Source organism: Equus asinus, chromosome 17 (genome assembly GCF_041296235.1).
Source record: "Equus asinus isolate D_3611 breed Donkey chromosome 17, EquAss-T2T_v2, whole genome shotgun sequence".
NCBI lineage: Eukaryota > Metazoa > Chordata > Mammalia > Perissodactyla > Equidae > Equus > Equus asinus.
In genome coordinates this window covers 43117795-43141696 of record NC_091806.1, presented here as the reverse complement: position 1 = coordinate 43141696, position 23902 = coordinate 43117795, and the positions used below count along the sequence as shown (strand labels likewise).

Below are 23902 nucleotides of genomic sequence, written 5' to 3'. Positions count from 1 at the left end.
CTCTCCCCTGAACTCCCTTCCCACCCTCACCCTGGGTCAAGGAACCAGGCTAGAGCCTAAGCACAGCTGGTGTCCTGTGGACAGGAGTTTATTAGAGGGGGCCCTGGTCCGAGTGGGGACAAGTTACAGGTTGGGAGTAGGGGGCAGAGGACATGGGCAGCACTGCCAGCCTGAGGCCCGTAGGACAGGAGGCCAGGGGGGCCACAGCCAGTAGCGCCATGGGCCAGTGGGCAAGCCAGCAGGCTGCTCTTCACCCTGCGAGCCAGTGCCAGCGCCCAGGGCACTGTGGAAGCTTTGGGAGAACTGGGGGAGAAGGAGAGAGAGAGGTGCAGAGAGGAAACTTGTCAAGCTCACACAGCTAGGAGGTGGCAGAGCTGGGGCGGTGCCCAGGCCAGCTGGACCCAAAAGCCCACGCCCCTCGTTCCCATTCTGTTGGGCCCCACACCTGCCTCCTGGGATCCCAAGCCCACCCCCAGCTCCTGTCCCCAACTCACTCTGGAGGGTGTAGGTGCCTGGCTCCAGTTGCAGCTCGGGGGGCAGGACGATGAGCAAGCTCCCACCCCAGGGGTCTTCAGGCACCGAGAGACAGGCTTGGGAGGGAGGGTGATGCCACTCAGGGTCCGGGGAAGGGCACTTGGATAAGATGGGCAAGGGGTGGGGGTGGTGGCAGCAGTGGCTGCGGCGAGGGGGCAAGCCACAGAGGGAACAGTGGGGTGGTGAGAGGCCAGGGCCTCGGGGGAGAGGAACCCGGGCCTTTGGACGGCTCCTCTGAGCCCTGCCGTGGTGGGGTCGCCGCTCCCGAGTCCAGGCCCAGTGGGACGGCTCCTTGGCCATGACCTGGCATGAGTAGAGTGGATGGTAAACGGGGGTGGGAGGTCCAGCCTCCTTCTGCCACTCCAGGATGCTGGTCCTCACCTCCTCACAGCACTGGCGGCTCACGACGGCCCGGAAGCCCATCCGTGCCCACAGCTTGTCCCTCTGATGCAGGAAGCCTGACACACGCCGCCGCCAATCTTTGCCCAGGGCCCACGGGAAAATCACACATTTGGAGTCCTCCAGGTCCTCCTCCATGTCATTTGCAAGGTACCTGGCCGCAGAGGCGGGGGCAGGGAGCAGGGGCCTTAAGCATCTGCCCTGCCCCATCCTCTAGCTCCGAGCAAGGGTCTCCACCACCCACCGGGGCCACTCACAGCGCCAAGAACAGGTTGCTGCGGGTATACTCGCTGAGCTTCAGGTTGGCGCGCTGGAAGTAGACCAGCACCATGGCCAGGAGGTACTGTGAAGACAGAACCAGGGGGGTGAGTGAGACACTGGGGGAGGGGCTGCACAGCCCCTGTGCGCCCAAGGAAGTTCGGGGTGGGGGTGGGGAGGGGGAGTAAAATGGTGGGGAGGGCCTGAAAGATGAGAGTTTAAAAGGGAGGCGCTCCCTCCACCAGACCAGGGGACCCAGTGAATTAGCAGCCCTCCAACCCCACTAATTCAGCCTTCCCCAAGTGACTCCTGGCCTCTACCGCCACTGTGCCCCCTCACCTTATCCGAAATCTGGAAACAGGGATCTTTGGAGAGGAATTCCTGGAGGAAACTGTGCTCTGGGGTAAAGAGGAGAAACGGTGGACTGGGGTTACCACCCACCCTCCCCAAGACGAAGTTCGAAAGGCCAAGCGGCCACTGAACGCGCTTTCTGACACGACCCACACCCCTCCTGCCAAACCGGGGTCACCTGAGAAGGGAAGAGACGGAGACTCAGACGCTTGCACAGTGCATGTTTCACATCTGTTTCATGCTTGGTCCCCACAGCCCCGCCCGTGCCAGCCCCCTAGTGGACTCACCCAGAAGGCTGAGGAAGGCCTGGAGCTCCTGGTGCTGGCGGGAACGGAGAGACCCACTGCCCACGCCTTGACGGCTCCAGCCCCCCAGCTTCACCTGGGTGGCAATGGCAGGGACAGCGGCAGGGTCTTGGGTGTCACTCATCTCATAGGGGGTAGGGGTGGGAGGGGTGGGGTGGGGCAGGGTGACCTGTAAAGGCAGGAGCCCCAAGACTCAGCACCTACCCCCTTGCCCCCAACAAGTCAAGGGGATTTGTAGGGCTGGCCTAATAGAGGACTTCCTGAAGGTGGAGGGATGGGCGTGGAGAAGTGGGGGCTGGGAACAGAAGGAAACTCGGATTCGTGTGGGGTGGGGAGGCCAGAAAGGAGGGAGAGTTTTTGGAGGCTGCAGCACCCCCACCCTCCTCCTGGCACCACAGGCAAGGCCAGAAAGTAAGAATAGCAGCAACTGACACCACTGAGCGCTTCCTAAGGGCCTGGAGCTGCGCTAAATGCTTTAAGGGCATATCTTCTCTATCCCGGTAGGTGGGTATAACTTAAGACCCATTTTGCAAACTCAAGCACGGAGGTCTCACCGCGACTTGAAAGTGGAGCCTGTCTGACCCCCAAAGCTGAAGTTTAATTGCTCCTCTGTCCCCCAACTCACAACCACCCCCTCAACCTGCACCAAAGTGGGAGCCATGAAAGGACCACCAACCTCTTCACGGAGGGGAAACTGAGGCCCAGAGAGAGGAATGATACTAGACAAATACTTGGGTTTAGAAAAAGGTGAGGTGGGGCCACCTCAAACATTTCAAGCCACGGAGAGAGAGACGCCAACTAAGGGGCTCGGGAGAAGCTGCCGTCCACCACCCCGTGGCCAACCGGGGGGCCTCATAAAGCAGCCCAGCCTCCTCCCCCGAGAAGCCTTACCTGAGCTCATGGATTACCCACAGCATGCAGGAAGCCCGCACTGAGAGCCTTTATATAGCTCCCGCGCTGCCCCGCCCCCATGGCCCTCCACCAATCAGATCCCTTCCTGGGGAGGGGGTGGAGCTTTTCGCCATCACCGCCCACTTCTGCTCTCAGTAAGCCCAGTCTCCACCGCTCGCGTCCCAGCTGCGGCTCCCCAAGGTAAAAGCTTCTCCGGAGCTTTCTCACCTACAAGAAGGGTGAAGGCAGGCCAGCTGGACCCCAGGGCCTGAAAGGTGGCAGGGCGCCCTGCCCGCCTCTTTACGGATGCGTAGCCTGGAAATGAGGCCTGGGCTGCGGCGGGTGGCTGATGGGTAAGTTATAATTCCCTGGTTATGCCTTGCTGGGGCAGGGTCGCCGGATGTGTCCGTGTTTGTTTCAGATCTAGGAATCCCCAAACCTGAGAGCCACAGAGGAGATTGTCCTGGCGCGAGAATTCCCAGAGGCCACATCCGCTTCCCAAGATCCTTTGGGTTAGGGAGAGCCGGGCCAGTGGCTCCAAGGTGGGTGTCTTTGCCCAGGATCACCAAGCTTCCCCCACCGACCCAGCAGACCATCAGTCTTTTGGTCTTCACTGGCTCATTTACTCTCTCCACAAATACTATGGGACAGTCAGCACCTGCACGACTTTCCACATTTGACAGGTGACTTTTTTCCTTAATATTTTTTTATTGTGGTAAAATACACATAACATAAAATTTACTACCTTAATTCATATTGTTGTGCAGCCGTCACCACCATCCATCTCCAGAACTCTTCATCTTGCAAAACTTCACCTCTATAGCCATTAAACACTAACTCCCCTCTCCCCTCCCCCAGCCCCTGGCAACCACCCTTCTCCTTTCTATCTCTACAAATTCAACTCTTCTAGGTACCTCATATAAGTGGAATTGTACAGTATTTGTCTTTTTGTGACTGGCTTATTTCACTTAGCATAATATCCCTAAGCTTCGTCCATGCTGTAGCATATGTCAGGATTGCCCTCCTTTTTAAGGCTATACATTCTATGTACATTCTATGTATATAGCATACATTCTATGTATATATCACATTTTGCTTATCCATTCCTCCATTGATGGACACTTAGGTTGTTTCCATATCTTGGCTATTTTGAATAACGCTATGAACGTGGGTTACAAATATCTCGAGACTCTGCTTTCAATTCTTTGGGGTATATACCCAGAAGTGGAATTGCTAGATCATAGGGTAATTCTATTTTTAATTTTTTGAGGAAATGTCAAGCTGTTTTCCACAGCGGTTGCACCATTTTACATCCCCACAAACTGTGCACAAGAGTTCTGATTTCTCCACATTCTTGCCAACACTTGTTATTTTCTGTTTTGTTGATAGTAGCCATCCTTATGAGTGTGAGGTAGTCCAGGAGACTTTTTAAATACGTATTTAAGAGAAATGGAGGCCCAGAAAGAACTGAATCACTTATACTCAAAGTCCCACCGCTGATGACAACAGAAGTGGGCTCAAAGTGGTATGACCAACACAGTATGCATTTGGCCCTGTGACGTAGGTTTCGTGGTTCTCCTGGCCATTTTTCAGATGGGAAACTGAGGCTCAAGGGCCCCACCTCCTGATATTTGAGTGAAAGATGAATGAAATGTGGGCTGGGCCAGGTGGCGGGTGAGCACAGAGCCAGGTCTGGAGCCCAGGTCCCCAGACCCCAGATGCAGGCTCCTTCCTGTGACGCAACTGCTCTTCACTGGTTGGACATCCAGCACCCATCTCTGCTTTTCTTCCAACCTCAGGCTCTGACCCTGGCTGCCAGTGTGTTTTCACTCCTGGGGGTTGCCCCTCCTTTTCTGTGTCTCTCTGTCTCTCTGGGTTTCTGGGTCTCTCTGAACTCTCAGTCTCTCTGAGTCTGTCAAACTATGAGTTTCTGGGTATCTTTGGGTCTCCTGGTATCGCTGTGTCTCAGAGTCTTTTAGTCTCTCTGTGTTCCTTAGTGTCTGTGGGTCTCTCTGGATCTCTTTGGGTCTCCAGATCTCTGATATCTCCAAATCTTTTGGCCTCTCCGGGTTTGTGGGTCTCTAGGTCTTCTTGGCTCTCTCTATCTCTCTGGATCTCTCTCAGTCTCTGAGTCTCTATGTGCATCTCTGAATCTCTTGGTCTCCTTAGTGTCCAGGTCTCTTTAGGTCTCTGGATCTCTCCTGGCCTCTGTGAGTCTTGGAATCACTGAGTTTCTGTTGCTGAAACAGTATGGAAAGTTTTTGTGTCCTCTTCACCCAGCTTCCCCCAATGGCGACATCTTACATAATCATCGTACAGTTAGAATCAGGAAATTGACACTGGCACAGCAAAACTATGGACCTCATTCAGATTTCATCAGTTTTTACAAGCTCTTGCTTTTTAAATTTTTGTGTGTGTCTAGTTCTAGAACTTTTATCGTATGCATAGATTGGTGTATCTACCACCTCAGTCAGGATACAGAACTGTTCCATCACCCCAAAGGACCTCACTTACATCATCCCTTTAGAGTCGTCACAACTGCCTCCCCACCCCTGCCTCTGGCAACCGTTAATCTGTTCTCCATCTCTGTAATTTTGTCACATTAAGAATATTATATATCGGGCCAGCCCTGTGGCCTAGTGGTTACGTTCAGCACGCTCCACTTCAGCGGCCTGGGTTAGGTTCCCAGGTGTGGAACTACACCACTCGTCAGCAGCCATGCTGTGGTGGCAACCCACATACAAAACAGAGGAATGTTAGCACAGAAGATTGGTTTAGATGTTAGCTCAGGGTGAATCTTCCTCAGTAAAAAAAAAAAAAAGAATATTATATAAATGGAATCATACAGTATGTGACCTTCTGAGATTGGCTTTTTCATTCAACATAATGCCCTTGAGATCCATCCAGGTTGTTGCATGTATCGACAGTTCATTCCTTTTTGTTACCAAGTAGTATTCCATGGTGCAGAATGGGTTGTTTCCAGTATGGGCTGTTACAAGTAAAGCTGCTCTGAACATCTGTGTACAGGTTTTTACAGGGACATGAGTTTTTATTTCTCTAGAGGAAATACCTAGGAGGGGTCCTATGGTAAATGTATGTTGAACTTTATAAGAGACCGCCAAACCGTTCTTCAGAGTGGCTGTTTTGGTATTGTTGGTATTTATTTTAGTCATTGTAATAGTCATAGTGGCTTTAATTTGCCTTCCCTAATAGCTAATGATATTGAGCATCTTTCCACCTGCTTATTTTCTGTGTGGGTTGAATTCTTTCCCCCAAAAAGATATTGAAGTCACTCCCCCCCCGCCCCCCGCCGTGACCCGTGAATGTGGTGCTATTTGGAAATAGGGTCTTTGCAGATGCAATCAAGTTAAGATGAGATCATCCTTGATTAGGGTGGGGCCTAATCCAGTAAGACTGGTGTCCTTAGAAGAAGAGAGGAGACAGAGACAGAATCACAGAAAGGAGAAGGCAGGTGAAGACTTAGACACAGAGGGAAGACAGCCTGTGACAACCGAGGCAGAGATTGGAGTGATGCAGCTGCAAGCCGAGGACACCAAGGATGGCCAGAGAGAGCACGGCCTGCGGACACCTTGACTTTGGACTTCCGGCCTCCACCACCATGAGAGATGATAACTTCCTGTTGTTTTAAGCCTCCAGCTGGTGGTACTGGGACACGTGCATTTTCCATCCATGCGTCTTCTCCGATGAAGTGTCGGTTCCAAGTCTGTTGCCTATTTGTTAAGCGGACTGTTGGTTTTCTTACTGTTGAGTTTAGAGGGTTCTTTATATATTCGAGATACAAGCCTTTGTCAGGTATGTCATTTGCAAACATTTTCTCCCAAACGATAGCTCATCTTTTCACTCTCTTAACGTTGTCTTTCACAGAGCAAGCCTTGCAGTTTGATGATGTGCAATTATTAAATTTTTTTTCATGCATTATGGGAAGGATTTCAAAGGCAGGGATTCTCCCATCCCTGTAGGCCTTAAGAAACCCCAGAGAGTGGACAAAATCCAGAGGGCAGAGAGAGGCAGCCAAGGGCAGGCCACTGTAGAAGGAACCAGAGGCTTGGGGCTTCCAAGCTGCCCTGGCTGCATGTATATGAGGCCATGCTAGGGCCGGGGGGTGGGCGGGAGATGGGAGGATGGAAAAGGTGGCGATGACCCCTGAGTGGGCATGGCCAGAAGATTGCCATAGAACACGGATCCAGGAGGCTGAGGGCAGCCAACCTTCCAGGCCTGTTCCGGGCCCCTTCCTCTGCACATGCTCTGTGATTTGCTCACTGTGTTGCCTTGTCTATTTCACTGGCTTTATATCCCTCCAGAGGCTCCCAAGGTTTGTCCGAGCCCTGATGCTCCAGGTCCACTCTTGGACCTCCGGCTGCCTCTGGGACATCTCCACCTGTTTTCTCCAGGCACATCATTATCGGCCCCATGAACCTGTTCCTTCCTCAGTTTCCCCATCTACTGACCAAGGGTTGCTCGAAAATAACAGCAACGAAAAACTGGGAGTCATTGTTTTTAAGTAAATTTTTTTTTTTTTGGAGGAAGATTAGCCCTGAGCTAACATCTGCTGCCAATCCTCCTCGTTTTGCTGAGGAAGACTGGCCCTGAGCTAACATCTCTGCCCATCTTCCTCTACTTTATATGTGGGATGCCTGCCACAGCATGGCTTGCCAAGTGGTGCCATGTCCACACCCGGGATCCGAACCGGCGAACCCCAGGCCACGGAAGCGGAACGTGCGAACTGCTGCACCACCGGGCCGGCCCCTTAAGTAAACTTTTTATTGCAGCACAGCAACCATTACAGAAAAGTGCACAGATAAGAAATGAGTAGCTGGATGAATTTTCAGAACACACTCGTGTAGCCAGCAGCCAGGTCGAGAAACAGCACATTACCAGAGGCCCTCATGCCTTCTCCACCCAAAGTTAATCACTGTGCTGGACTCTATCATCATAGGTTACTGTTGCCTGGTTGGTTTTTTTTTTGTTTTTTTTTTTGTTTTTGGTGAGGAAGATTGGCCCTCAGGTAACACCTGTGGCAATCTTCCTCCATTTTGTATGTGGGACGCTGCCACAGCATGGCCTGATGAGCAGTACATAGGTCCGCATGCGGGATCCGAACCTGCTAACCTGGGGCCACTGAAGCGGAGCGCACAAACCTAACCATTATGCCACCGGGCCTGGTTTTAAACTTTATGTAAATGGAAGCCTGCATAGGTCTGCTTTTAGGTGAGATTCTGTTATGCTGCTCGCTCTTTCCCCTTGCTGGGCAGGTTATCTTGGATGAGTACTCAGAAGTATTTCTACCTTCTTTCTCACCCCCAGCATCCAATTCATCACTAAATCTTGTGGATTCTAGCTCAAAGATATCTCCCTAATGCATGCCCACCTCTCTTGCCACTGCCTCCTCCCCAGGCCAAGGCAGCATTATCTGTCTCGATGGCCCCTAAACTGTCTCCCGACTTCCTGGGCTCGTGGCCCTCTCTAGAGCTGCCATGATCTTTTAAAAATAGTCCTTTTGATAAAATACAGACTCCTTCACTGTGGTACTTATTTGATCCCTGTCTGCAATCATCTTGCTTCCTTGTTGACTTACTTCTCCTGCATTCTTCCCCCTAGGTCAGTGCCTTCAGAACAGGGGCCTCGTCAGCCTGGTCTGTCCCCAAACCCCCAGCCCTGACTCAGAGCCTACTGTGTGAGCAGTAATGTAATGTCGCTCATGTGTTGGATGGATAAGTGGCTGACCAGGCCCCGCACCATCTGCCCTTGTTCTCTCCAACCACATCCCTGGCCCCACCCCTCCATCACCACCCTCGAACTAGACCAGCTTCTTTCAGTTCTGTCAACACTGCCTGTCCCTTGCCCCAGGCCCTTTGTACATGCTGGCCCTTCCCACTAGGACAAGGCATCCTTCCTTCTGGGACGGGTCTACTCCCTACCCCATGTTACGTTTACCCATGTGGTTGCTTCAGTCAATGGAATTTGAGCAGAAATGGTTTATGCCACATCTGAACAGAAGCTTTGTGAGCTCCGATGGGGTTCTGCCCTTGCTCTTCCATCTGCCCTGGGCCTGGTGTGTCCCAGGTAGGGGCAGCCTCTCTAGTCTGGGGTCTGGAACAAAGAAGACAGGGAGCAGACCCAGAGCCAAACTGTAAAGGGCATCTAATGTGAACAAGAAATAAACTTTTGTTTTTGAAAGCCCCTGAGAGTTGGGAGTTGTTTATGGTGGTATTGGATCTCTATTTGTTGCTATAACAAATTACCACAAATTTAGCAGCTTAAAATAATGCAAATCTATTGTCTTACAGTTCTAGAGGTCAGAAATCCAAAATGGGTCTCATTCTGCTAAAATCAAGGTGCCACCAAGGTTTCATTCCATGTGGAGGCACCTGCATTCCTTGGCTCACGGCCGCCTACCTCCACCTTCAAAGCCAGCAGCATAGTGTCTTCGATCACTGACTCTGACCCCTCTTCCATGTTCACAGACCTGTGAGATTACATCGGGCCCACCGGCATGATCCAGGATAATCTCCCCATCTCAAGATGCTTAATTTAGTCACAGCTGCAAAGTCCCTTTTGCCATGTGGTGAGATAATATGTTCCCAGGTCCTAGGAATTGGGATGTGGGCATCTTTGGGAGGTCATTATTCCGCTTATCACATTTATCACAGCATAATTTATACTATGCGGACTAATATACTATTTATAAAATGGTATTAGCACTGCATGCTATTTATAAAAGATACATGTAAAACAAAAGGATGTAAAAAGTTTGGAAGTACAAGGATAGGAAAAAATGTCAGGCAAATACTAAAAGAAAGACAGAATAGCCATATTAGTACTAGAAAAAATAAATTTCAGGCTACAAGCATCACTAGAGAGAAAGAGGGTGCTTACATAGTGATCTTTAAACTATACAGCAATTTTATATTTATTTACTCTGAAAAATAAAGTCAATAAGCAATAAAGATATGTAAATATGTAAATATATATAAATGGATCAAACCACAAGGAAAAACAGACAAATCACAATTGTATTTGTAGATTTGATGGCACGTGCAGGCAAAAAAATTAATAAGAACATAAAAGATACAAAGAATATAGTTAACAAATTTGACCTAGTGGACAAATACAGGGCGCTCCACCCAACAAATGCAGAATAGCACAAGCAAAACATTTTCCAATATGGGGCCGGCCTGGTGGTGCAGCGGTTAAGTTCGCATGTTCCGCTTCTCTGCGACCCCAGGTTCGCTGTTTGGATCCTGTGTGCGGACATGGCACCGCTTGTCAAGCCATGCTGTGGCAGGCGTCCCACGTATAAAGTAGAGGAAGATGGGTACGGATGTTAGCTTAGGGCCAGTCCTCCTCAGCAAAAAGAGGAGGATTTGGCAGTAGTTAGCTCAGGGCTAATCTTCCTCAGAAAAAATAAAATTTCCAATAAATTCATCAAATTCTACACCATAAGTCAACACAACTAATTTCAAAATTAAAATCATTTAGTCTGTTTTGTTTTTTACCATAACACAATTAACTTAAACATTGCCTATGAACAGATAAATAGAAAAAAATCCTATGTATTTTGAAATTAAGAAACATTTTATGAAATTTCTGGGCCAAGGTAAAAAACCATAACGCAAATTAGAAAATTGATTATAGATTTGTGTTGTTTTAGATTGCAATCAGAATGAAAATATTGTTTGTCAAAGTTGGGAACACAGCTAATAATTTTTAGAGAGGAATTTATGACCTCAAATTCATGTGTTAAAGATAAGAAAGGGTGCAAGCTAATGAGCTAAGCTCCATCTTAAAAACTTGAAGGAAGAGCAGAGGGACTTCCGGTACCGAGGGCCATCGCGGCCACCTAGTTGCCCATCTCCCAAGGTTTCCTCCCAAAGCAAATCAGAACAAGAAGAATGGGAAACAACTCTGCTGAAACCACAGCCTCAGCATAACTTGAAAGTAGAGACTGTGCAAACTTCAGAATAACAGTAAATTAAAAAAACGCACCAAATTGCTTCTCAGACCTTCGCTCCCGTCTCGCCCCACAGTGCTTGAGGTTTTGTGCTCCAAAGACCGTGAAAGAGGGAAGAGGGGAGTTGGCAACTGGGCCCAAGGTTGATCTAGAACTTCCATCTGAAACACCTAGTCTTTCTGCAGTCTGAAAATACTGGAAAAATGCCCAGGGAGCTCAGAGCTTAGACTACAGCGAAGGAACTTGGAAGTACCTGGGATTTGAAGGGTCACTCTTTAAAATGCGTATATTCTGGGAGAGGGAGAAAAAGGCCAACATGAGCCAGAGGTGTCCTGCCAGTTGAGTGATGAAGGGGGAAAAAAGCAAAAGGGAAAAATTTAGGATCTTGCAAGACAAAAAAGAAACAAGGAAATCGGAGGACACAGACCCCTTCCTCCAACCAAAAAAAAAAAAACCCAAATAAAAATCCACTAAACTATCTGGACTTTGCTATATTGACATAAGAGTGTGCCCTTGAACAAGAATCTTGTAATACATCCCAATACCACAAAAGTGAACAAGAAAAAGATTAATGGATCCATATGGAGTGATTATTAAAAAACAAAGAATCAGAAAACAAAATCCAAAACACATCAACTTAGTTAAATTTCCCCAGAGGAAACAACTATCAATCCAAAGGAACAAAATATCCACAAAAAAGTAAACATATATTAGGTCACAAAGAAATGGTCAGTAAGTTCAATAAAGTAGAAATATTATACACGATATTCTCTGAGCACAATGTAATCAAATGAGAAATTATTAACAAAGACAAAAACCAAACTGGCACACAAAATTTCTGAAAAAAAAAAATAATGAAAATACTACATGTCAGATTCTATGAGGTACATTTAAAGCAACAATCAGAGGACAATTCATAGCACTAAACACTTTTATCATTAAAAATAAAAGAATAAAAATAACTGAATTTAAGTCCCAGCTCAAAGAAAACTAGAAAAAGAACAAGGTGAACCAGAAGAAAGTACAAAGAGAGAAGGAATAAAGCTAAAAGCAGAGATTAATGCAGTAAAGAGGAGAAGTTAGACCTGGATTTTTGGAAAAATTCACAAACCACTAGCTAACTTGTTCGAGAAAAAAGGAGGAAAGCACAAATATAACAAATGAGAAATGGCAAGAGGAAAATAACCATTGGAACAAGAAATTCTTCTTAATCTTAAGATTGATTTTCAGAATGGCAGAGTGAGGAGCTCAGTAGACCCGCTCCCTAACAAAATAAGCATTTAACTGGAAAAAAAAATTTCTTTTTTTTCTTAATAATTCTGTCTCTGATTCCTTCCCCCTCCCCCTTTTTTTTTTGAGGAAGATTAGCCCTGAGCTAACATCTACTGCCAATCCTCTTATTTTTGCTGAAGAAGACTGGCCCTGAGCTAACATCTGTGCCCATCTTCCTCTACTTGATATGTGGGACGCCTACCACAGCATGGCCTTTTGCCAAGCGGTGCCATGTCCGCACCCAGGATCCTAACCAGCGAACCCCGGGCTGCAAGAAGCAGAACATATGAACTTAACCGCTGGGCCACCAAACCGGCCCCCAAAAATTGTTTTTCAAAACCCAATTATTTAAAGTCTGGAAATTATTCTACAGGCATATTCAGCACATGCAGAAGCATTCACTCAAGGAAATCTTGGTAAGAACAGGGAGAGTCTGTGGCATTTGAGCCTCAACTCCTTTCTCCTCCCTCCTGTTCCCCCTTCCATCTGATAGACGCTCCACCCCAAGCTCTGTACTCCAGGCTGTGTGCCAAGAAAGCAGGGGGCCCCCTCCCCCACACCAATCCCTGTTTTCCAGTGGAGAGCTAAGGTTTCACACGAGCAGGGGCAGGCTGTCACTGTTTCTCATCCCCTCATCCTGGAAGCTCTGTTCCAGGCAGGTGCAGCAAAGACTAGTCACCTTTCCCCCACGCTACCCACACTTGTAGGGAAGAAGCCCTACTCCAGGCATGACAGGCTAAAATACTGGATCCTCATGGCTCACACACCAGCTCTTCCGTAGGACAGAGATTCTATGCCAGAAAGGAAAAGTCAAGAAGACCAGGGGCTGCTACCCACCAGCTTGTAGAGCAGGGGTGTTACTCATGGGTGATTGGCTGCTTTCCCTACCTCCAGTTTCTATAGGGTGGGGCGGAGCTTCTGCCCAGGTGGGAAGGCAGGCCCTAAGGATGAAGAGCTCCATAGCTCTGCCTGAAGGAGCTAACTTTATTTGGAACAATGTCTGTGAGCATTATTGAGCGCAGTGGAGATCTTGGGGGAGAGCAATTAAGAGGGTATTCATTGCTCCTTGATACTAATAGCAATAAATAAAATGGCAGGATAACCAGAAGTTTCAGAGAGAGAATCAGAGAAAGAGATAGCCCAAAAGAGCCTTCCGTGGATCACAGTCCACCCCGGGGGTTGGCAAGGCTGTGCTCTTGTACAAGGATGCACCCACTCAGGGGCAATCAGAGAAGGACATGGGCAGATCTGAAAACTTTCCCCAAGCCACACACAGACCCATCAACACAGGGCAGAAGCCTCATGACACAGGGGCTAAACACAAACTCTGGCCAAACACTAGCTGAACAGCAGGCTCCCCTGACTTGGGCAACTCCTGGGAGAAAGGCTTAAAAATAAATATCACAGGGGCCGCCCCCATGGCCAAGTGGTTAAGTTCACGCACTCTGCTTCAGTGGCCCAGGGTTTTGCTGGTTCAAATCCTGGGCATGGACATGGTGCCACTCATCAAGCCATGCTGAGGCGGCATCCCATGTGCCACAACTAGAAGGACCCACAACTAAAAATACACAACTATGTACCGGGGGGGCTTTGGGGAGAAAAAGGAAAAATAAAACCTTAATAATAAGTAAATAAATAAATATCACAGATGCAGAGAAAGCATTTGACAAAATCCAACACCCATTCATGATAAAAACTCTCCATAAACTAGGAATAGAAGGAAACTTCCTCAACTTGATTAAGAATATCTACAAAAAAACTAGCTAACATCATATCTAATGGGGAGAAATTCAAAGCTTTCCCACTATAATCAGGAACAAGGCTAGGATGTCCCTTCTCACCACTGCCTTTCACCACCATACTGGAAGTCCTGCTAATGCAATAACAAGAAAAGGAAATAAAAAGGATACAGATTGGGAAGGAAGAAATAAAACCGTCTTTGTTCACGGATGATATGATCATCTATGTAGAAAATCTGAAAGAATTGACAAAAAAATCCTGGAACTAATAAGTGATTATAGCAAGGTTGTAAGGTACAAGGTCAATATACAAAAGTCAATTGGTTTTCCATATATCCGCAATGAACAAGTGGAATTTGAAATTAAAAACACAAAACCGTTTACATTAGCATCCCCCAAAATGAATACTTAGGGATAAATCTAACACAATAGATACAAAATCTACATGAGGTAAAGTATGAAACTCTGATGAAAGAAATTAAGGAGCTACATAAATGGAGAGAGATGCCATGGATAGGAAGACTCGATATTGCCAAGATATCAGTTCTTCCTCAACTTCATCTATAGATTCAAGGCAATTCCATTCAAAATCCCAGCAAGTTATTTTGTAGATATCAACAAGCTGATTCTAAAGTTTATATGGAGATGCCAAAGATCCAGAATAGCCAATATAATGTTGAAGGACAAGAACAAAGTTGGAGGATGACACGGCCTGATTTCAAGACTCACTAAGAAGCTACAGTAATCAAGACAGAACAGTACTGGCAAAAAAAATAGACAAATAGGTCAATGAAACAGAATAGGGAGCCCAGAAATAGACCCCCATAAATACAGTCAACTGATCCTTGACAAAAGAACAAAGGCAATACAGTGGAGAAAAGACAGTCTTTTCAACAAATCGTGATGGAACAACTGGACAGCCACATGCCAAAAAAAAAAAAAAAAAAAAAGAATCTAAGACACAGACTTTATACTCTTCACAGAAAATTAACTGAAAATGGATCATAGACCTAAATGTAAAACACAAAACTGTAAACTTCCTAGAAGATAACATTAGAGAAAATCTGGATGACCTTGGGTTTGCCTATGACTTTTTTCTTCCACTTTCATTGATATATAATTGACATAAAACATTGTATTAGTTTAAGCTGTAAGGCCATCACTTTTTAAATACCACAACAAGGGCATGATCCATGAAAGAAAGAATTGATAATCTGCACTTAATTAAAATGAAAAACTTCTGCTCTGCAAAAGACAATGTCAAGAAAATGAGAGGACAAGCCACAGACTGGGAGAAAATATTTGCAAAAAACACATCTGATAAAGGACTGTTATCCAGAATATATAAAGAAGTCTTAAAACTCAACAATAAGAAAACAACAACAAAAAACAATTAAAAAATGGGCCAAAGACCTTAACAGACATCCCAGGAAGGAAGATCTACGGATGGCAAATGAGGATATGAAAAGATGCTCCACATCATGTGTGATCAAAGAAATGCACATTAAAACAATGAGATACTGCTACACAGCTGTTAGAATGGCCAAAATCCAGAACATGGACACCACCAAATGATGACAAGGATGTGGAGCAAAGGAGCTCTCGCTCATTGCAGGAGGGAGTGCAAAATGGTACGGCCACTGTGAAAGACAGTTTGGCAGTTTCTTATAAAACTAAACTTACTCTTACTGTACAATCTAGAATTGTGCTCCTTAGTATTTACCAAAAGAGTTGAAAACTTACATCCACACAAAAACCACACAAATATTTATATCAGCTTCATTCATAATTGCCAAAAAAACAACCAAGACGTCCTTCAATAGGTGAATGGATAAACAAAGCTGTGGTATATCCATAAAACAGAATATTACTCAGTGATAAAAAGAAATAAGGGGCCGGCCCCATGGCCAAGTGGTTAACTTTGCGCACTCTGCTTCGGCGGCCCAGGGTTTCACTGGTTCAGATTCTGGGCGTGGACCTAGCACTGCTCATCAAGCCATGCTGAGGTGGAGTCCCACATAGCAGAGCCAGAAGGACCCACAACTAGAATGTACAACTATGTACTGGGGGGTTTGGGGAGAAGAAGAAGAAGAAAAAAAGAAGAATATTGTCAACAGATATTAGCTCAGGTGCCAATCTTTGGAAAAAAAAAGAAATGAGCTATCATGATGGTTAATTTTATGCGTCATTTTGGCTGGGCCATCGTGACCAGATATGCGGTAAACATTGTTCTGGATGTTTCTTTGAGGGCAGTTTTGGATGAGATTAACATTTAAATTGGTGGACCTGTGGGGCCAGCCTGGTGGCATAGTGGTTAAGTTTGCGCACTCCACTTTGGCGGTGACAGGGTTCATGGTTTCGGATCCCAGGCGTGGACCTACACACCGCTCATCAGGCCATGCTGTGACAGCATCCCACATATGAAGTAGAGGAAGATGGCACAGATCTTAGCTCAGCGGCAATCTCCCTCACCAAATAAATAAATAAATTGGTGGACTTTGAGTAAAGCAGATTGCTCTCCATAATGTGGGTGGGCCTCATCTAATGGGTTGAAGGTCTGAATAGAACAAAAGACTGAAGCTTCCGCAAGCAGAATTCTGCTAGCAGATGGCCTTCACACTCGACCTGCAGAGTCAGCTCTTCCCTGGTCTCCAGGCTGCCAGCCCACCCTGCAGATTTTGAACTTGCCAGCCTCCATAAGACCGTGTGCCAACTCCTTAAAATAAATCTCATTATATCTATCTATCTATCTATCTATCTATCTATCTATCTATCTATCTATCCACGTCTTATTGGTTCTGTTTTTCTGGAGAACTCTGACTAATACAGCTATCAAGCCATGAAAAGACATGAAGGAACCTTAAATGCATATTCTAAGAGTAGGAAGCCAGTCTGAAAAGCCTACACGCTCTACGATTCCAACTATATGACGTTTTAGAAAAGGCAAAACTATAGAGATAATAAGAGCATCAGTGGTTGCCAGCGGTTCAGGCAGAGGCAGGGGAAGGACGAAGACATGAAGCACAGGGGACTTTCAGGTGGCGAAATGATTCTGTATAGTAACGTGGATGCGCAACATGTGCAGGTGTCACAGCCTGGAGAGCTGCACAACACCTTTGTTGAAGGTGCTGGCACCTTTGTGTGACCTTAATGTGAACTACGGACTATAGTTAATGATAATGAGTCAATATTGGTCCATCAGTTGTAACAAATGTAGCCCACCAACCTAAGATGTTGATAATAGAGGAAAACCGTGAGCAGGGCTAGAGGTGTGGGAGTGGAACTCTTGTACGATTTGCTCAATTATTCTGTTAATCTAAAACTGTACCGAGGCCGGCCCGGTGGCGCAGCAGTTAAGTTTGCACGTTCCGCTTCTCGGCGGCCCGGGGTTCGCTGGTTCTGATCCCGGGTGCGGACATGGCACCGCTTGGCAAGCTATGCTGTCGCAGGCGTCCCACAAATAAAGTAGAGGAAGATGGGCACGGATGTTAGCTCAGGGCCAGGCTTCCTCAGCAAAAAGAGGAGGATTGGCAGCAGTTAGCTCAGGGCTAATCTTCCTCAAAAAAAAAAATTAAAAATAAATAAAACTGTATCCAAAAAAGTCTATTAATTGTTTTTAAAAATCCGACAAAGAATAGCCGAGGTCCATACGACTTCTACCAAACAGTTGAAGAAGAATGAATACCAAACTTTCACAAACATTCCAAAAATAGAGCTGAGGGAATACTATCCAACTCGTTCGACAAGGCCAAGATTACCCTTTTAGGAACAGAGCAACAAAATCCTCAGCAAAACGCTCACAAACGGAATTCAGCAGTACGTGAAAAGGATTATACAAGAGGGGTTTATCCTAGGAACACAAGTTTGACATTAAAAACCAATCAATTTAATACACCACATTAATAAAAACAAAGGGAAAAAACCCAGGATCGTCTCAATGGACACAGAAAAAAAACTGACAAAATTCAACACTCTTTGTGATAAAAACACCCAACAAACTAGGAAGAGAAGCGAACTTTCTCAACCAGATACAGGACGTTTATGAAAAGCCCACAGCTAATAGTATACTTAGTGGTGAAAATCTGTATGCTTTCCCTTAAGATCAGGAACAAAACAAAAATGTCTGTTCTCACCACTTTTATTCAATATTGTATTAAATGTTCTACCAGAGCAATTAGGCAAGAAAAGGAAATAAAAGATATCCAGATGGGAAAGAAAGAAGTAAAACTCTATTTGCAGATGACAGGATCTTGTATATAGACAATCCTAAGGAATCCATTAAAAAAACAACAACAACAACTATTAAAGCTAAAAAATGAGTTATTTTGTCATTTGCAGGATATAAGAGCAATACTTAAAATCAATTATATTTCTATATACTGGCAATAAACATTGCAAAAATGAAATTAAGAACACAATTCCACTTATAATGGCATCAAAAACCTAAAATATTTATAAATAAATTTAACAAAAGAAGTGCAAAATGTGTACCCTGAAAACTAGGAAACAGCGTTGAAGGAAATTAAAAATCTAAATAAATAGCAAGACATCTCATATTTATGGATTGAGAGACTTAATATTGTTAAATGGCAATAATCTCTAAATTGATTTTCAGATACAACACAATCCTATCAAAATCTCAACTGCCTTTGTTTCAGAAACTGACAAGGTGATCCTAAAATTCACGTGGAAATGCAAGACACTCAAAATAGTTAAAACAATCTTGAAAAAGAGAGAGAGAGAGAAGTTGGAGGATTCATCATATGTCTCAATTTCAAAACTTCCTCCCAAACGACAATAATCAAGACGGTGTGGGACTGGCATTAGGATGGACAAACAGATCAACAGAAGAGAATTGAGATCCAGAAATAAACCCATACATTTCTGGCCAATTTATTTTCTACAAGGGTGCCAAGACCTTTCTACAGGGAAGGAATTGTCTTTTCAACAAATAGTGTTAGGACAGCTGGCTATTAACATGCAAAAGAATGAAGTTGGACACCTACGTCACACCATACACGAAATAAACCCCAAATAGATCATAGATCTAATAGGTAAGGGCTAAAACGATAATATTCTTAGAGAAAAAATGAGTGCAAATCTTTACAACCTTGAGTTGGCCAATAGTTTCTTAAATTTGACACCAAAAGCACAAAAGAAAAAATAGGTAAATTGGATTACATAAAAATTAGAAGTGGGGCCGGCCTGGTGGTGCAGCGGTTAAGTGCATACGTTCTGCTTCGCAGGCCCGGGTTTCGCTGCTTCGGATCCCAGGTGCGGACATGGCACCACTCATCAAGCCATGCTGTGGTAGAGGAAGATGGGCATGGATGTTAGCTCAGGGCCAACCTTCCTCAGCAAAAAGAGGAGTATTGGCAGCAGATGTTAGCTCAGGGCTAATCTTCCTCAAAAAAAAAAAAAAAAAATTAAAAGCTTTTTGCTGCAAAGGATACCATCAAGAAAGTGAAAAGACAACCTCAGAATATATCTGATAACGGACTTGTATCTGGAATATTTAAAGGACTCTGAGGTCAACAGCCCTATTTTACAAATGGGGATAAATTCTGAATAGACATTTCTCCAAAGAAACTATACAAACAGCCAAAAGCACAGGAAGAGATGTTCAAAGTCATTAGTCATTAAGAAAATGCAAAAAGAAAAGGAAAAAAGAAAACCATAATGAGATACCACTTCACACCCACTAGGATGGTTAGAACAAGACAGACAGACAATAACAGGTGTTGGTGAGGGTGTGGAGAAATGGGGACCCACGTGCATTGCTGCTGGGAATGCAAAGTGGTGCAGCTGCTTTGGGAAAGAGTTTGGCAATTCCTCAAAAAGTTAATTGTATTGTTACTGTATAACTCGGTAATATCGCTTCTAGGTATCTACCCAAGAGAACTGAAAACGTGTTCACACAGAAACTTGTCCATGATGTTCAGAGCAGCATTATTCCCGATAGCCAGAAGGTGGAAACAAACCAAATGCCCATCACTGATGAATGGATAAACAAAATACGGTATAGTCATACAATGGAATATTATTCAGCCGTGAAGAAATGCAGTACTCATGCACGCTCCGAGCTAAACAAACCTTGAAAATATTCTTCTAAATGAAAGAAGACAGTCACAAAGAACCACCTATTGTATGACTTTATTTATGTGAAATGTCCAGAATAGGCAAAACTATAGAGACTGAAAGTAGATTAGTGGTTGCACGGGGCTGGTGGCACAGGGGGTGGGGAGTGACTGCTAATGGACACAGGGTTTGTTTTTGGGGGGATGAAAATGTTCAGAAATTAGATTGTGGTGAAGGTTGCACAACTTCGTGAATATACTAAAAACCAGAGAATTGTACGCTTTACATGAGTGAATTATATGGTATATGAATTATATCTCAATGAAGACTTTTTTCATTTTTTTCTTTCTTCTCCCCAAAGTCCCCCAGTACATAGCTGTGTATTCTAGTTGTGGGTGCTTCTAGCTGTGGCATGTGGGACGCCGCCTCAGCGTGGCCTGACGAGTGGTGCCACGTCCACACCCAGGATCTGAACTGGAAAAAACCCTGTGCCACCAAAGTGGAGTGCACGAACTTAACCACTCGGCCACAGGGCCGGCCCCTCAATAAAGATGTTTTTTAAACATATGAGAAGTAGTCACAATCATCGAGACAGAAAGTAGAATATGAGAAGTAGTCACAATCATCGAGACAGAAAGTAGAACAGCCGTTGCCAGAAATAGGAAGTTATTGTTTAATGGATACAGAGTTTCAGTTTTGCAAGAGGAAAAAAGTTCTGTGGATAGATGGTGAAGGTTGCACGACGTGAATCCAAAATGCACTGAATTGTACATTTACAAATGGTTAAAATACTAAATTTTATGTTATTTATAGTTTACCACAATTTCTAAAAACAAATCTTTAAATTGAGTTCATAATATTTTACATCGTTGTGAAGTTTCAGTTGTACATTATTTCTTGTCCGTCACCACACAGGTGCCCCTCTTCACCACCCATGCCCACCCCCCAGCCTCCTCCCCCTGGTAACCACGGAACTGTTCTCTTTGTCCATGTGTTTGTTTATCTTCCACATGTGAGTGAAGTCATATGGTGTTTGTCTTTCTCAATCCGGCTTATCTCATTTAATATAATATCCTCCAGGTCCATCCACGTTGTTACAAATGGGATGATTTTGTCTTTTTTATGGCTGAATAGTATTCCATTGTATATATATGCCACATCTTCTGTATCCAATCATTGCTCAATGGGCATTTGGATTGCTTCTATGTCTTGGCTATTGTGAATAGTGCTGCAATGAACATAGGGGTGCATGGGTCTCTTGGAATTGCTGATTCCAAGTTCTTTGTATAAATACCCAGTAGTGGGATAGCTGGGTCATATGGTATTTCTATTTTTTGTTTTTTTGAGGAATCTCCATACTGTTTTCCACAGTGGCTGTGCCAGTCTGCATTCCCACCAGCCGTGGACGAGGCTTCCCTTTTCTCCACACCCTCTCCAACATTAAAAACAAATAATCTTCAAAAAAGAATTTAAAAATTATGAGATTATTTTGCAGACTTAAATACAAGTAAATTTGAAAGCCTGGAAGAAATGAATAATTTCCTAGGGAAATAGAGATTAGCAAAATTTACCCCATTAGACCAATATCTATAGAAGAAATAGAGAAAGTTATTAAAGAACTGCCTCACAAAAAAGCACTGGGCCCAGATGGTTTCACAGGGGAAGTCTCCCATACCTTTAAAGACAAGATAGTCCCAGTGCTCTAGGAACCATTTCAGAACATTCTTTATTTCTTGTATGAAGCAAGTAAAACATTGACACATAAATGTGGAAGACAGTATAATAAAAGAAAATTATAGACTGATGTCACTCATGAATATTGATGCAAAAATTTTAAATACATTTTTAAATTAAATAAACATAATCCAACACCACAGTAAGAAAATGATACACCGTGACCAAGTGGGATTTACTCCAGAAATTCAGGACTGGTTCAATGTTAAGAAATCCATTAATATCACAGACCATATGAATGGATTTAAGGAAAAAAAAATTGTATGATTATCTTCATAGGTGCTGAAAAAAACATTCTACAAAATTCAATACCCCCTTGGGGGCCAGCCCCGTGCCCTAGTGGTTAAGTTCGTGCATTCTGCTTCGGGGGCCTGGGGTTTTGCTGGTTCGGATCCTGGGTGTGGACACGGCACCACTCGTCAGGCCATGCTGAGGCAGCGTCCCATATGCCACAACTAGAAGGATTCACAGCTAAAAAAATATACAACTATATACTGGGGGGATTTGGGGGGAAAAAGCAGAAAAAAGAAGAAGATTGGCAACAGTTGTTAGCTCAGGTGCCAATCTTTAAAAAACAAAAAATTCAGTATCCTCTCTTTATAAAAACACTTAAGAAAATAGGAATTAAGATATTTCTTTTATATATATAGTACATATTTGTATATATCTTAATATATGTATTTGTACATATATAATACATAATATATTTAACATGTTAATTATATAATTGATATTAATATATAATGTATTAATATAATATGTTTTAATATATATCTTAGTATTATATATATATATCTTAGTCTTAATGCCAGTATCTAACTAAAAGCAGAAACACTAGACAATGTCACAGAAAATGCTAGATCTTTGATGACATCATCAAATCACTTACTTAGCAGAGGAATTCTCCACCTACCTGAGCTTCTTGTTCTATGAAATAGTAAATATCCTTTATTTTAAAGGCTTTAGAAGAAGAGCCTTTTACTTGCAGTTGAAATTATCCCATGTAATATTTGATCACCATAAAACACTCCAACAACAGAAACATTACATGTAAAATAGAAAGTAAAAGCTCCCCACGGCTTCTAAATAAATAAACAAACAAACAGAGACATCTGACAAACTAGGAGAAAATTTTTCAACATATATCCTTACTACAGAAAGAGCTATTATAAATTGAGGGACAAAGGACCAAAACCCTGATTTTTAAAAATGGAAAAAAAGATATGAACAGAAGATTCACATAAAACAAGACATAAAAATCTCCTTTTAACATATGAAATAAATGCAAATTAAATAAATGCAAATTAAATCAACACTGAAATACCGTTTCTCACCCATCAGATTGGCAAAAATGAAACAACGTGACAACACATTCTGCTGGCGAGGCTGTGGGGAAACAGAGCCTCTCCTATGTTACCAGTGGAAATGGGAACTGGTACTAGGCTTCCATAGGGAAATGTGGCCATGTCTAACAAAGCTACATATGTACTTATCTTTTGGTTCAGCAATGCCACTTCTAGGAATTCACCCTGAAGATATACCTCCAACACTATGAAAGTACATATGCACAAGATTATTTATTAAAGCATTGTTTATAATTGCAAGTAACTGAAACAACCTTTACAAACTATATCACACATAGGAGATAGGAGAATATATTTGGTTCCTCCAGACGATGGAATACTATGCAGCTGTAGAAAAGAATGAGGAAGATCTCTATGAACCACTAGGGAGTCATTTCCAGGAGTATATCATATACTATCCTTTATGTAAGAAGGAAGGGACTATAAGAAATATACATATATCTGTTCATTTGTGCAAAAACAAATACAGGAAGGATAAACCAGAACTAATGACATTTGTTGCCTATGTGGAGTAGGTGGGACTTGGGTAGAAAGAATCTGGGAATGGGGCTGGCCTAGACGGGGCGAGGGAAGAGTGACAGTTCTCTGAGTATAGTTTTTTGTTTAGTTCTGACTTTTAGGCTCATGTTAATGTCTTACCTATGCTCCAAAACAATACATAAATAAAGTCAACCAGAATGGGGGGAGACCCAAAAAGGAAAATAAACTATAAGAAATGAACCTAACTGCATTAAAAATGAGAACATCACCACACTGAAGGGAGTGGGGATGTGAAAACCTCCCCTAAGTAACTTTGGAAAACAGTGTTTTGACTCTATCCTGTAAGGCAAAAGACAGAGAGAACTAAACAGCGTGAGTATTGGACTCTGATTAGTAAACTTGTTTTTCAGGCAGTATGGGTCAGAAATTCTGAAACTATCGAATGTATATACTTGTATTAGCATCTAAGTAACATATCGTGGATAATGAGATTATCCAGATTTCTGGCCATCAGAGAAAGGAGTT

At 44.0% G+C, this 23902-nt stretch overlaps 1 protein-coding gene across 4 annotated transcripts in view; it reads right to left on the bottom strand.

The window, feature by feature from the left end:
* Positions 1-23902, bottom strand: part of SPDYC (speedy/RINGO cell cycle regulator family member C) — a 33418-nt gene continuing 9516 nt past the window's right edge. Inside the window, exons 1-6 of one of the 4 annotated variants that reach the window (XM_070488141.1) lie at positions 2739-2766; positions 1830-2016; positions 1531-1589; positions 1191-1276; positions 916-1087; positions 1-837 (exon numbers count right to left, since the gene is read on the bottom strand). In XM_070488141.1, coding sequence (XP_070344242.1) covers positions 124-837; positions 916-1087; positions 1191-1276; positions 1531-1589; positions 1830-1971 — 1173 coding nt within the window. In that variant the 5' untranslated portion in view covers positions 1972-2016; positions 2739-2766 and the 3' untranslated portion in view covers positions 1-123. Of the gene's footprint in view, positions 838-915; positions 1088-1190; positions 1277-1530; positions 1590-1829; positions 2103-2738; positions 2767-23902 lie in introns of those variants that run through there. The other 3 variants (XM_014844863.3, XM_014844862.3, XM_070488143.1) reach the window with 3 other exon arrangements.